Genomic DNA, 14,578 nt, shown 5'->3' with positions numbered 1-14,578 from the left:
ATGGGACTGAATTGTATGTCCCCACAAGGTTAGCTGTACAAGACTGTGTGTTGTGTGTGTGTGTGTGTGTGTGTGTGTGTGTGTGTGTGTGTGTGTGTGTGTGTGTGTGTGTGTGTGTGTGTGTGTGTGTGTGTGTGTGTGTGTGTGTGTGTGTGTGTGTGTGTGTGTCTGTGTGTGTCTGTGTGTGCGTGTCTGTATGTTCATTGTATGAAGTCTCTCTGAAACGTTCCATTGCCCATAACTTCAAGGAATTAATGGATGTTTTGGATTGGTCACTAACTAAATGACTAAAACAATCAAAATAATGTAATGTAAAGTGCCTTCAGAAAGTATTCATACCTGACTTATTCCACATTTTGCAGTGTTACAGCCTGAATAGAAAATGTATTAAATATCTTATTTTCTCACCCATCTACAGTACACACATTACCCCATAATGACAAAGTGAAAACATGTTTTTAGAAATGTTTGTACATTTATTGAAAATGAAATACAGAAATATCTCATTTACTCCTGAGTCAATACATGTTAGAATCACCTTTGGGAGCGATTACAGCTGTGAGTCTTTCTGGGTAAGTCTCCATGAACTTTGCACACCACAATATTTGCACATTATAATTTTTTTTATTCTTTGAGCTCTGTGAAGTTGGTTKTTCATTGCTAGACAGCCATTTTCAAGTCTTCCCATAGATTTTCAAACTGTTTTAAGTCAAAACTGTAAGCAACTCAGTGAATAGTTGGCCTTGTGTTTTAATTAAGTTATTGTCCTGCTGAAAGTTGAAGTTGTGTCCCAGTGTCTGTTGGAAAGCAGAATGAACCAGGTTTTTCTCTAATCCCTAGTCCTTGCCAAAGACAAGCATACACATAACATGATGCAGCCACTACCATTCTTGAAAATATGAAGAGTGGTACTCAGTGATGTGTTGTGTTGGATTTGCCCCAAACATAACGTTTTGTATTCAGGACATAAAGTTCATCTCTTTGCCACATATTTTGCAGTTTTACTTTAGTGCCTTATTGCAAAACAGGATGCATCGTTTGGAATATTTGTTTCATGTACAGGCTTCCTTCTTTTCACTTTGTCATTTACGTTAGTATTGTGGAGTAACTACAACATTGTTGATCCATCCTATTTTCTCTTATCACAGCCATTAAACTCTTTAACTGTATTAATCCCTGAGCGGTTTCCTTCCTTTTCAGCAACTCAGTTAGGAAGGACGTCCGTATCTTTGTCACTTGGTGTATTGATACACCATCCAAAGTATAACTCATAACTTCACCATGCTCAAAGGGATATTCAATGTCTGCTTTTTATTGTATCTTTACCCATCTACCAATAGGTGCCCTTCTTTGCGAGGCATGTGTATGTGTGGGGTACAGAGATGGGGTAGTCATTCAAAAAATAATGGTAAACATTAYTATTGCACACAGAGTTCATGCAACTTATTATGTGACTTGTTAAGCAACGTTTTACTCCTGAACTTACTGTATTTAGGCTTGCCATAACAACGTGGCTGAATACTTACTGACTCAAGACATTTCAGCTATTCTTCTTTAATTTATTWGTAAAAAAAATCCACTTTAACGTTATGGGGTATTGTATATAGGCCAGTGACACAACATCTCAATTGAATCCATTTTAAATTCAGGCCGTAACGAAGCAAAATGTGGAAAAAGTCGAGGGGTGTGAATACTTTCTGAAGGCACTGTATGTAATGGCGTGCCTTATCCCTTTCAGAAAGCCACAGCCCTCATCCCATGGGGGATATTCATTACTAAGACAAACAGCCTCAATGAAAGGCTTGCCCAAGAAGTGTCTCGCTGAATGGAAGCATGCTTTTTCTCTCTGTGAAGAATTGTCTTTTCTCTCCTCCTTTCTCCTCTCTTCTCACCAGATCCAATGACAGGCAACAGTGGCTTTCCTAGCCGTGCCAACTATTCAATAGGCACGCTAGCTGTTAGCCTCATGTTACCTGCAGACCTGGGTTCAAATACTATTCTAAATATTTCAAAAACTTCTTTGCGTTTCCTCTAACCTTTCTGGAGTACGAAATGGGCAGGGTTTTCAGTTTGGGAACTATTCTATTGATCCGTTAAACCAGGCAAACTCAATCAAGCCCAGATGAAGTATTTGAAATTATTTCAAATAGTATTTGAACCCAAGACTGTTTACCTGTGGAGGCTAGGTTGAGGCACTACCCTTACGGAAAAAACACATGAATGTGATCACGTGTGATCTTATGTGAAGTTAATGTGATAACGTGACAACATGTAAGGCAACATGTGATAACATGAAACTACACATGGGAAAACGTGATCACAGGTGAAGTGTTCCAAAAACACGCTTTCACATGATTTCACATGTGAAATTACAATGCGAAACCATGTGATTTTTCTTTAAGGGTAGCTAATTACTTTCCCTCTTCTATGAGAAAGTGTAACTAAGCTTCATTAAAGTGGACAGGTATTGTTCTGCTGCCTGCTCCCAAGAGGATAAACTCTGTTTGCCTGCCTGCTTGAGCAATCCCCAAATTCACAGGTGGAAAAATGTTTTTATCATCAGGAATCATTACTTAAGCCAGTTCTAAAGATTTGGATCGGATTTCATACAGACACAGGAGAAGAATTAATGCATCTTTCAAAATGGTATCCCTTTTGTTTTGATCTCACTCCAATACAAACAGTCGGCAGGGGATACTGATTAATAACTGATTAATTGCTTTTCAAGGTTTAATTGAGTTAACGATTAATCATTGATAGTGAACACCATGCTGCTCTTCAGAGATTGGTTATGTCATATTCCTGACTATTTATCTGTATCCATTTTTGGTTTGTTGCCATTGACATATCACACCACTATATGGCTCAATTGATTGCTAGTTTAGCCCCTACAGAGAGTACAAAGTATTCCATGCAGTACGTATATGATGTTCCCTATTCAAGTTTCTATATATTCTAGACAAACAGAAATCTGCTATTTCAGTACGGTCAAAGGGGAGTCAAAGCGTCTTTACAATAGCAAGGCAACCTTTGTGCACTTCTCCCATCACGAGGTATAGGTTCAAGTGTTGACATTAGCCTCTTTCGTCTGCCTTCATCTCTTTATGGCATTAACAGCTTATTTTCAACGTGGCCAAGGCAAACAGAAGAGGTGTGATATGACAGGGACCTGGAATAAATAAATCGATATAGGGCCTATGTGTTCTGTCAATTCATTTGCCCCATTATACTAATTTAGCCCTTGAAAGATTATATTCTTACTCCAAAACACTAGTTTCCAGGACACAGATTACAGGAAGCCTACTCTCTGACTAAAAAGCAAGAGGAGGAGCATCTCCATTGAAAAAGTGTTATCGGCTTAATCTGTTGTATGTTTTGCCTGTGATTTTAAAATGTAGTGACTATGACCACAATACATTGACACCCATTGCTTGTTATTTGATACAATGATCCTCATAGTTGGTGCAGGTGAGCTATCCCATTCAGCATAACTTCCTTCTGAGTAAAACACTGGGGGGTATTGTGCTGGGGAATTCCCCACAACAAAGAGAAGGGSTGTGGGCAAGACTAGGGCTGTGTCCCAAATGGTACCCTATTCCAGATGTAGTGCACTTCTTTTGACAAGGGCCCATAGGGCGATAGGGTGTCAGTTGGGATGTATCTTAGAAGACATGAAGCGGAACACGCCTCCACACAGACTGGATTTCTACACGTGCTGGAAAGGAGTGAGAAGCTCACATTCTTCCAAGTGTATAAACTACGACACAGATGTTTTTCATGGTGGTAGTGGTCATGCATGCCTCTGTTGTACACTGGTCCTTTGAGACATAGCATGGAAAGGTGATGTGTGTGTGTGTGTGCATGCCTTCGTGTGTGTGTGGGGAAAGTACAACCAGTCCTGTAGAGCAATGGGAATGGAGCTGATCAATGACCAGCTGTCTCAATGCATGAGGGTAAACACACCTGGGTCTTTCCACTAGGTCATAATCCATCTCGTAACTGGGAAAAGTAGATATCGTTCACACAGTTACCCCATAATATATGGCGTAATTCATACCCCTTGACTTATTCCACATTTTATTGTGTCACAGCCTGAATTCAAAATTGATTCAATATATTTTTCTCTATCTCACACACAATACCCCATAATGACAAAGTGAAAACATGTTTTTAGATTTTTTTTCTCTCAAATTATTGAAAATAAAATAAATAAATATCTAATTTACTTAAGTCTTCACACCCCTCTGTCAATACATGTTAGATCACTGATTACATCTGTGAGTCTTTCTTTGTAAGTCTCTAAGAGCTTTGTACACCTGGATTGTACAATATTTGCACATACTTTTTTAAGTTGACTTTTTACCCCCTTTTTTGTGGTATCAAATTGGTAATTACAGTCTTGTCCCATCACTGCAACCCCCGTACGGACTTGGGAGAGGCGACGGTCGAGAGCCATGCGTCCTCCGGAACACGACCCTGCCAAGCCGCATTGTTTCTTGACACACTGCGTGCTTAACCCGGAAGCCAGATGCACCACTGTATCGGAGGAAACACCATACAACTGGTGACCGCAGTCAGCGTGCATGCGCCCAACCCGCCACAAGGAGTCGCTAGAGCGCGATGGGACAAGGACATCCCGGCCGGCTAAACCCTCCCCTAACCCGGACGACGCTGGGCCGATTGTGTGCCACCTCATGGGTCTCCCGGTCACGGCCGGCTACGACACAGCCTGGGATCGAACCTGACCCAGTAGTGATGCCTTAAGCACTGCGATTCAGTGCCTTAGACCACTGTGCCACTCGGGAGGCCCCCACATTATTATTTTTTAAATTCTTCAAACTCTGTCAAGTTGGTTGTTGATCATTGCTAGACAGCCATTTTCATGTCTTGCCATAGATTTTCAAGACGATTTAAGACAAAACTGTAACTACGCCGGTCAGGAACATTCAATGTCGTCTTGGTAAGCAACTCCAGTGTATATTTGGCCTTGTGTTTTAGATTATTGTCCTGAAATTGGCTCCCAGTGTCTGTTGGAAAGCAGACAGAACCAGGTTTTCCTCTAGGATTTTGCATGTGCTTAGCTCTGTTCCATTAATTTTTATCCTAAAGAACTCCATACCCATAACATGATGCAGCCACCACCATGCTTGAAAATATGAAGAGTGGTAGTCAGTGATGGTTTGTGTTGGATTTGCCCCATACATTACGCTTTGTATTCAGGACAGAAAGTTATTTTTCGTTGCCACTTTTCTTTAGTGCCTTATTGCATACAGGATGCATGTTTTGGAATATTTCGATTCTGTTCCTTCTGTTCAGTCTGTCATTTATGTTAGTGTTGTGGAGTAACTAGAATGTTGTTTATCCATCCTCAGTTTTCTCCTATGACAGCCATGAAACTCTGGAACTGTTTTAAAGTCCCCATTGGCCTTGCTCTCCGGCAACTGAGTTAGGAAGCACGCCTGTATTTTTGAAGTGACTGGGAAAAAGTTGAAGAGGATGAGGGATTTTTTWAAAATGGGATGACCATCATTCATGTTCCTTGTCACCCTCTATCTAACACACAGCGGCAGACAACACTGTTGCATAACAGTCAATCAATGTAAGAGAAGAGATGTCCTAGAAACATACAGCTTCTAAGGTCTTGGGATATGTCACACAAATCAATTATAGAAGACATTGGTGTTTTTCACTATCTAATCATAGGGTTGTTCAATGACAGACATGCATTTGTTTAAAATCTATCGCTTAATGGTTTATTTCAGAGACAAATAATCAAGTTTTTTTGCAAAATGCTATATATCCACCTCACTCTTAGATAAATAAGTAGCACAGCTAGGTTTTACACAGTCAAATGTTACGAATAACTACATTTTTGTAAAGAACTGTACAAATTATACATTTGTGACAATTTAATTTTTAGTAGTATGAGATCTGTTATGTAAAACATTTACATTTGGGGGCCTCCCGAGTAGCACAGCAGTCTAAGGTACTGCAGTGCTTGAGGCATCACTACAGATCCGGGTTCGATCCATGAGGAGAAGCACAATTGGTCCAGCGTCGTCCGGGTTAGGGGAGGGTTTGGCTGGCCAGGATGTCCTTGTCCCATCGCGCTCTAGTGACTCCTGTGGCAGGCCGGGCGCATGCCTGAGGGCGTGTTGTGAAATCTGTGAATGTATTGTAATGTTTTAAAATTGTATAAACTGCCTTAATGTTGCTGGACCCCAGGAAGAGTAATGGGGATCCATAATAAATACAAATTTCAAATGCACGCTGACACGGTCGCCAGTTGTACAGTGTTTCATCCGACACATTGTTGCAGCTGCCTTCCGGGTTAAGCGAGCACTGTGTCAAGAAGCAGTGCGGCTTGGCAGGGTCGTGTTTCCGAGGATGCACKCTACAGCATGCAATGACATTCTAGATGATTCTGTGCTTCCAACTTTGTTGCAACAGTTTGAGGAAGGCCCTTTCTTGTTTGAGCATGACAACACCCCCGTGCACAAACCGAGGTCCATACAGATATGTTTTGTCGAGATCAGTGTGGAAGAACTTGACTGGCCTGCACARAGTCCTGACCTCAACCCCATCGAACACCTTTGGGATGAATTGGAATGCCGACTGCAAGCCAGGCCTAATCGCCCAACATCAGTGCCCGACCTCACTAATGCTCTTGTGGCTGAATGGAAGCAAGTCACGCAGCAATGTTCCAACATCTACTGGAAAGCTGTCCCAGAAGAGTGTTATAGCAGCAAAGGGGGGGATCAACTCCATATTAATGGAATGAGATGTTTTACGAGCAGGTGTCCACATCCTTTTGATCATGTAGTGTATTTACCTAAATTACCTCGTACCTCTGCACATTGACTGGGTGCTGTACCCCTTGTATATAGCCAAGTTGTCATTACGCATTGTGTATCTATTAATTATTTTTTAAATTACGTGTTTTACTTTTCTATTGTTTTGCTATTTTTGTTCTCTCTGCATTGTGAGTACATGCCCTTGCAATCCGTCTGGCCCCATGGCCTTGTGAAGGTTGACCTGTTTAAAGGTCTTGCTCGCATTGGCTACGGAGAGCGTGATCACACAGTCGTCCGAAACAGCTGGTGCTCTCATGCATGCTTYAGTGTTGCACTGAAGGCATTTAGCTMGTTTGGTAGAGACATTTAGCTCGTCTGGTAGGCTTGTGTCACTGGGCAGCTCGCGGCTGTGTTCCCCTTTGTAGTCTGTAATAGTTTGCAAGCCCTTCCACATCTGACAAGCGTCACAGCCGATGTAGTAGGATTCAGTCTTAGTCCTGCATTTACGCTTTGCCTGTTTGATGGTTCGTCTGAGGGCAAAGCAGGATTTCTTATAAGTGTCCGGATTAGTGTCCAGCTCCTTGAAAGCAGCAGCTCTAGCCTTTCGCTCGGTGCGGTGTTGCCCGTAATCCCTTGCTTCTGGTTTGGAATTTGTGGTTTGTTAAAGGAAAGATTCACCCATTTTGAATGTTATATTGTTTTTGTGCATCTCTAAGCAATGTCCTATCGATTCCCCGGCTCATTTCATGTTTTCATGTGTGTATCCAACCCTGTTCAAGCATACCGGCTATATTTCTGCCTGCTTGAATGGCAATAGGTCCGATTTACATAAAAACATGAAATGACACAAGGAATCAATAGAACATAGCTCAGGGATGCACAAAAACAATATAACATTCAAAATGGGTTTATCTTTCCTTAAGCAAATGTTTGTCAAACTTATTTAGGCTTGCCATAATAAAGGGGTTGAATACTTATTGACTCAAGACATTTGACCTTTTCATTTTTAAATAATTTGCTTTAAAAAAWTTCAACAACAAACAAATCCACTTTTACATTATGGGGTATTGTGTGTAGATCAGTGACACAAAATCTAAATGTAGTAAATGTTTCATTCTGTCACGTTCCTGACCTGTTTTCCCTTGTTTTTGTATTTGTTTAGTATGGTCAGGGCGTGAGTTGGGGTGGGCATTCTATGTTATGTGTTTCTATGTTGGGTTCAATGTATTAGCCTGATATGGTTCTCAATTAGGGGCAGGTGTTTTACGTTTCCTCTGATTGAGAACCATATTAAGGTAGGCTGTTCTCACTGTTTGTTTGTGGGTGATTGTTCCTGTGTCAGTGTTTGTGCCACACGGGACTGTTTCGTTGGTTAGTTTGTTCCTGTTCGTGCGTTCTTCGTTGTCTGTAAGTTCTCATGTTCAGGTCTGTTTACGTCGTTTGTTATTTTGTAGTTGTTCAAGTGTGCTTCGTGTTCGTCTTTAAATAAATCATTATGAATTCAACCTACGCTGCATATTGGTCCGATCCATGCTCCTCCTCAGACGAGGAGGAGAACGAATGTTACACATTCAGGCTGTAACAATAACATTTGGAAAAAGTAAAGGGGTGTGAATAGTTTCTGAAGGCACTGTATGGGGTATTACCCTAAAACAAGAATATAATTACACTGAAATTAAGGGGTATCTGGGCAATATAATGTATGGTGAGTAACTATAACGTGTTACCATACTATTACCATGTTAATACCACTTTATTTTGAGCTGTGATGTCAAATGCAACCGTATAATGGGCTAACTAACTATTAAGTATGAAAGCGATTGAAAAGGTTGACCATGACAATATTGACCTTCAAACAAGAGAACAGTTGGCACTGTTGACTGTCTGTGCAACAGCTACTGGTTCAAAACATGAAATGAGATCCATCTTTCACGCTATACTTGTAGCAGTATATTTCCAGTAGTACTATGTTTAGTAGTATACTGTACAGCGGTGTAAAGTACTTAAGTAAAAATACTTTAAAGTACTACTTAACTTAAGTCATTTCCTGGGGTATCTGTACTTTACTATTTATATTTTTGACAACTTTTACTTTTACTTCACTACAGTCCTAATGTACTTTTTTACGCCATACATTTTCCCTGACACCCTAAAATACTGATTACATTTTGATTGCTTAGTAGGACAGGAAAATGGTACAATTCTCAGTTATCAAGAGAACATCCCTGGTAATCTCTACTGCCTCTGATCTGGCGGACTCACTAAACACAAATGCTTTGTTTGTAAATGATGTCTGAGTGTTGGAGTGTTCCCCTGGCTATCAGTAAATAAAAGAAAGAAAGAAAATTATGCTGTCGGGTTTGCTTAATATAAGGAATTTGAAATTATTTATGCTTTTACTTTTGATACTTAAGTATATTCTAGCAATTACATTTACTTTTAAAACTTAAGTATATTTAAAAACAAATACTTTTAGACTTTTTYTGAACTAGCATTTTACTGGGTGACTTTCACTTTACTTGAATCATTTTCTTTTAAGATATGTTTACTTTTACTCAAGTATGACAATTGGGTACTTTTCCCACCACTGGTAGTATATAGTACAAGTATACTATATGTCAAATATTTGAAGATACATTTAGAGCAAAAGGAAAAAATACATCATACCGGAACTTAAAAAACACACAAACTCCAAACTTCTTTAAGAATAGTTCTTTATATATTTCTCTATGTGAAACAAATGACAATCATACTACACAAATAAGCAAGTACTGTTGTAACAGTCAGAGAAAACCACTCTGGAAATTAGTACATAACATGAAATACAGATACCAGTATATAACTGTAAATTATTGCTTGATTGCTACTTTGTTTTTTTGGATAACTACAGTACAATACACAATATTCAGATTTCAACAGAACAGTATACAACAATAACGGACGGTATTGACCTTTTTGTATTGTAGACTTTCCAAAAAAAACATTCAAACAGAGTCAATTTTCAACACGACGCAATGAGAATTGATTTGATCGAGCATTTCAGGACTTAGCTTTTTAAAATCTTTACATCAACATAAAAGTAGAAGCCACAATTTTTTTTATGCACGCTGGAACTGGTCTCGGCAACAAAAACACTTGGCATATATACATAAATATACTTTTTCTCTCTTCAACAGTGACCAAAAATGCACCCAGTTTCAAMGACAGTAAAAAACATCAGATAAGCATCATCAACATAATCATCATCATTGTCATCAATCATCAATATTTTCACCAGTCAGCAAAAMTAAAAACTGCTTATGCCATTGTGGTGCGCTTCAACACTTGCTGCCGGCTTCGTTTTTAGAAGTCACCTCTGAAAGGACAACGCTTGCACATGKAAGTATGTTCCAGAGACAAGCACTGAAACAAAAACACACATTTGTTCCGTCAACCATCTATCCTGTCAAAAGACAAGTTTCCCTGTTCTTCCTTCCACACCTATTCAGTAGTACACTTATATCCAAAGGACTCCGGGCCTTCAAAACCCCATTAGCGAGAGGTGGAATTCAGATCATTTGAGTGTTGGACTCACACTGCTCTGTTGGTGAGAAGGCTTCCCAGGTGTTTATCTTRAAAAACAGAAGATTTTTTTTTTAAAAGAACAGAAAAAGAATTACGTCGACGAGGCGCGTTCTCTCTAGCAAGACTGCATCTTACAAGGATAAAAAGAAAATGCAGAAAAAGTGCTCGCATGCAAAGAGACCATCATTTCTTTACAAATATAAGTCATTTTTAATGCTTTCTAACACGGATAAGGTTTACGTTCAMCACTGAGGCCAAATGTACTGTATTGAACACTTGAACACTCCACCTCAATGCTTGGGCTTTAATTTAGAAGAAAAAAAAAGGACTAGATTCAAAACACCTTTTCAGGGTGGGAATAAAATCAAGGACTCAACATGGAATAGTCTGTATTCAACAGTCTCACTGTCTGAAATATGTTTCTGTGACAAAACTAAAACATAAGGACTTTTTATGGCATGAAATCATTGTAATGACAGACACTTGGCATCACATATTTTTTTTATTCAAGGTGCATAGTGGGGAGAAAAATCGAACATTCTGGAAAAAGTTACTCCTAAAATAATTGGCTAAATGGCTAAAAGCACACTTTATTTATTTAGGAGTTGGTAATAACTTTTTTGGGGGGAGAGCAAAGTAACAACTGTGAATGCAGCAGTTTTCCAAATTGGAGTGATTCAAATCAATACATTTCTCTTGAGTTTCTTGAGTTTCCAATGATTTGTGTTGCGACTGCAAGGTGAGACGAAGGCTTTGGTTGATATCTCCAGAGGCAAGGAGGCCAATTAACAATTTTCACTTTCTCAGCAACGCTTAATGTCAATCATTAAAACCTAATGGACTATTTCAACCTACTGACTATTCAGCTATTTACAGCGAGAACTAAGAAGCGGCCTTCAACTCTTAAGAGCTGACAGAGGAAATTCAGGACACACTTCAGTGTAGCTCCAGAGATCTCGAGATTTTCAGTGCAAAACAAGCAATATAGGTCTCAGAAGAAGAAAAACAGACATATATATATATATATATATAAACTGGGTTGATATCATAACAAGAACCAAAAACCATTACCGGAAAGATGGGAATCATAAAAATACCCCCTGAAAAAACATCAACACTCTTGAAGATTAACGTTAGCTTTTACTCCTATCCTAAAGCCCAACTATTAGGCTTCAAGAGAGAGGCCTACTCTTAGACCTTTACTCACACTGTAAAGATTTCTTTCACTCTCAGTCTTATATCTTGCTCAGCCAGCCTCTCCCCTCTCACTTGACACTATAAAAGTAGAGATGTGCGTGTCGTCAAAAGCGCCATCCCATTTCCCTGTCGTCTGGACCAGTATAAAACGCTTCAGCTGCCGACTATAGTAAGTAAGCATGCAAAAAAAAAAGCGATTGTTTGTTGTATCAAATACATGTTAAGAGGAAGAATACACATCTAGTTCAGCAAAAAACCGACACACACATCTCGGATTTAAAAAAAAAATACAGAAGCAGAACAAATAAAGAAAATGCAAACACCACCGCAACTTTGTTGTTACCACATGGCGACCTTTTGTTATGTAGTGTGTGACCTCGATAGGTTCCTTTGCTTCATACAGTAGTTTAGTATTTGAGTCTCTGTAGTAAGTATTTTTCTCATAAGAACTCATATATACATGCAGACAAGAGGAATACCAGGCAATCAATCCTGATTCTGTGATAGCAGAAACAACCAATCAGCTGATAAGATAAAAGAGCAGAAGAAGAACCGATGTAAACAACCAAAATCTCTCTTCGGAGGTATTGCATGTCCCCGAAGTCCATTGCACACGACTAACCAATGACGTAAGAAGGAAAGAAGAAGGAGAGGTCAGACTAGCGGAACTACTACAGTACGAGCACATATGAGAGCTGAGTGTATGATTCTATGACAGTGTGCCTGCTTTAGGGGGACAAGGTGTTACATTACCGCCCCTGGCTGAGTAAGGGTCAAGGGTTCCGTTATCCCTCCCTCCCTTTCCTTTGAGTGTGATGAGTGTGTGTGTGAATCTCATCCATCCTCCATCATCCATACAGGCCAGGCCGCCTCATTCCATCCAATAGCCACGCTCCGTCCACAAACACCACCAAATGTTTGTCGTTTGTTTGTTTTTGGTTGAATTGAAATGAGGGGCGTTGTCTCATTGTGCTCTGCGAGTGCAGAGACAGAGGAGACAGGTCTAGGTGCGTGTTTTTTGGGGTTGTAGGAGTGGGGTCCGAAGTGGAGGGTCCTAGTTGAGGACTTGCGGTGGTCCATCGGGGCGCCGGGTTTGGACAATCTGCTGTCTCTGCTTGGGACGCGCTTCGGCGTTGTTGTCGTCTTCGGCGTCGCTGTCGCACACCTGCACTACAACACTGGGGGTCGACTCCGTGCCCGCGTGCAGCTCATAATTCTCCCCTAGAGGGAGCGGGGAGGGAAGGATGGAGGGGGGGGGGAGAGAAAGGGAGAGAAAGAGAGTGAGGGAGAGAGAAAAAAAAGAGAAAGACTAATACACCAGACTTTATTTGCCTTTTACAGTGCTACACATGCATCAACAGGCCTACATCAGCATTCCAGTTTCAATATTTTGATTAGATGAGCCCCTGAATGTCGGATCTCCCACTGAAGCAGATTGAAGCGAGTCAACCGACTCCAGGAACAGATGCAAGCCTAGAAAAAAGGGTTCTATCTAGAACCTAAAAGGGTTCTTCAGCTGTCCCCATAAGAGAACTCTTTGAAGAACCCCTTTTGGTTCCAGGTAGAACTCTTCAGGGGTCCATGTAGAACCCTTCCTGACAGACGGAACTCCCCTGCAATGACCGGTGGTACCCAATGGCCAATGTTATCAGCTGTTGCAACACTGGCTGGCTGCAGCCTAATGAAATGTACTGCAAGATAGGATAGGATCAAACTGTCTGTTGCTATTGTGTGCCAAACAACTAGAGAATTGGCTACTAGAGAATATATAACACGTTATAAATGTTACATGGCATGGAACAAATGTTACTAACGTTATATGATTCTTAAAATATACAGCCAGTATAATGTATCAAATAGAGGTGGAATAACACGGATATCAAGATTTGATATACTTCGGTATTCGTGTCATAAGAAGGAATTCGTCCACAAATTTGGGAAAACAAACATTAATTCCCATTGACCCCCGTTGTAAAAGAGCCAACTTCGTCGTCGATCTTTTGCTATACAGAAATGACAAAACTTCCCGAAAAGCCTGACCACTGGTTCGCAATGCGTCCACGTAAGGAAATAGAGCCTGCGAGAATAGCCTTCTGGCTTCAGGCTATTCGGTGTGGAAGAGTGGGAAAGTGGGGACACCGTGTCCAAGTAAGCTTCACATAGCTATGGGTGTGGAAAACATTTAATCATAGCTTGTTTAGTATAGTCTGTGTTTGTAACTCCACTTACTACTTGTAGCTTTATAGTCTTTATGTTTGTGTTGTTGGTCTTGGCTAGATTAGAATATATTCATTTTTAGATGAGTTTATTACTCACATGCACATGGTTGCAGATGTAATTGTAGGGAACTTTCACACCCTGATCTGTTTCACCTGTTGTTGTGCTTGTCTCCACCCCCCTCCAGGTGTCACATCATTATCCCCAGTGCATTTATACCTGTGTTCTCTGTTTGTCTGTTGCCAGTTTGTCGGTTCTGACCTTTCTGCCTGTCCTGACCCTGAGCCTGCCTGCTGTTCTGTACCTTATTGACACTGACCTGGATTACGGACCTCTGCCTGCCTTTGACCTGTCTTTTGCCTGCCCCCTGTTTGGGTCAGTAAACATCTGTGACTCTGGCTGTCTGCATCTGGGTCTTATCCTCAGTTCTGATAGTACAAACTGGCCATGCCTGACCCAGCAGACTCAGACCAGCTCCACAATGCTGTCTCCCTGTAAGCAGCCACCTTTGGTAGACACAAAGAGTTACTGCAATGTCTTATGTAGGAACTCCACACCCTGGCAGAATGCCATGACCAGGGGGCGTGCCCATCCTCTTCAACAGCTTAAAGCTCTGCTTGGTAGATAGCTAGCACTCACGTGGCTTAATGTTAGCACCGTCATGAAAATTGGCATGAAGGAAGCCCTCACGTGGCTTAATGTTAGCACCGTCATGAAAAGGGGCATGAAGGAAGCCCTCACGTGGCTTAATGTTAGCACTGTCATGAAAAGGGGCATGAAGAAAGCCCTACAATATTACATTTTTC

At 40.7% G+C, this 14,578-nt stretch overlaps 1 protein-coding gene across 1 annotated transcript in view; it reads right to left on the bottom strand.

The window, feature by feature from the left end:
* Positions 1 to 9,510: 9,510 nt before the first annotated feature.
* The window catches only part of rcan3 (regulator of calcineurin 3), a 69,881-nt gene continuing 64,813 nt past the window's right edge, over positions 9,511 to 14,578 (bottom strand). The window contains exon 4 of the mRNA XM_024146226.1: positions 9,511 to 12,776. Coding sequence (XP_024001994.1) covers positions 12,610 to 12,776 — 167 coding nt within the window. The 3' untranslated portion in view covers positions 9,511 to 12,609. The remainder of the gene's footprint in view (positions 12,777 to 14,578) is intronic.

This window comes from Salvelinus sp. IW2-2015, unplaced genomic scaffold (genome assembly GCF_002910315.2).
Source record: "Salvelinus sp. IW2-2015 unplaced genomic scaffold, ASM291031v2 Un_scaffold16326, whole genome shotgun sequence".
Classification (NCBI taxonomy): Eukaryota; Metazoa; Chordata; class Actinopteri; order Salmoniformes; family Salmonidae; genus Salvelinus; species Salvelinus sp. IW2-2015.
This window is presented reverse-complemented; position numbering and strand designations above follow the sequence as displayed.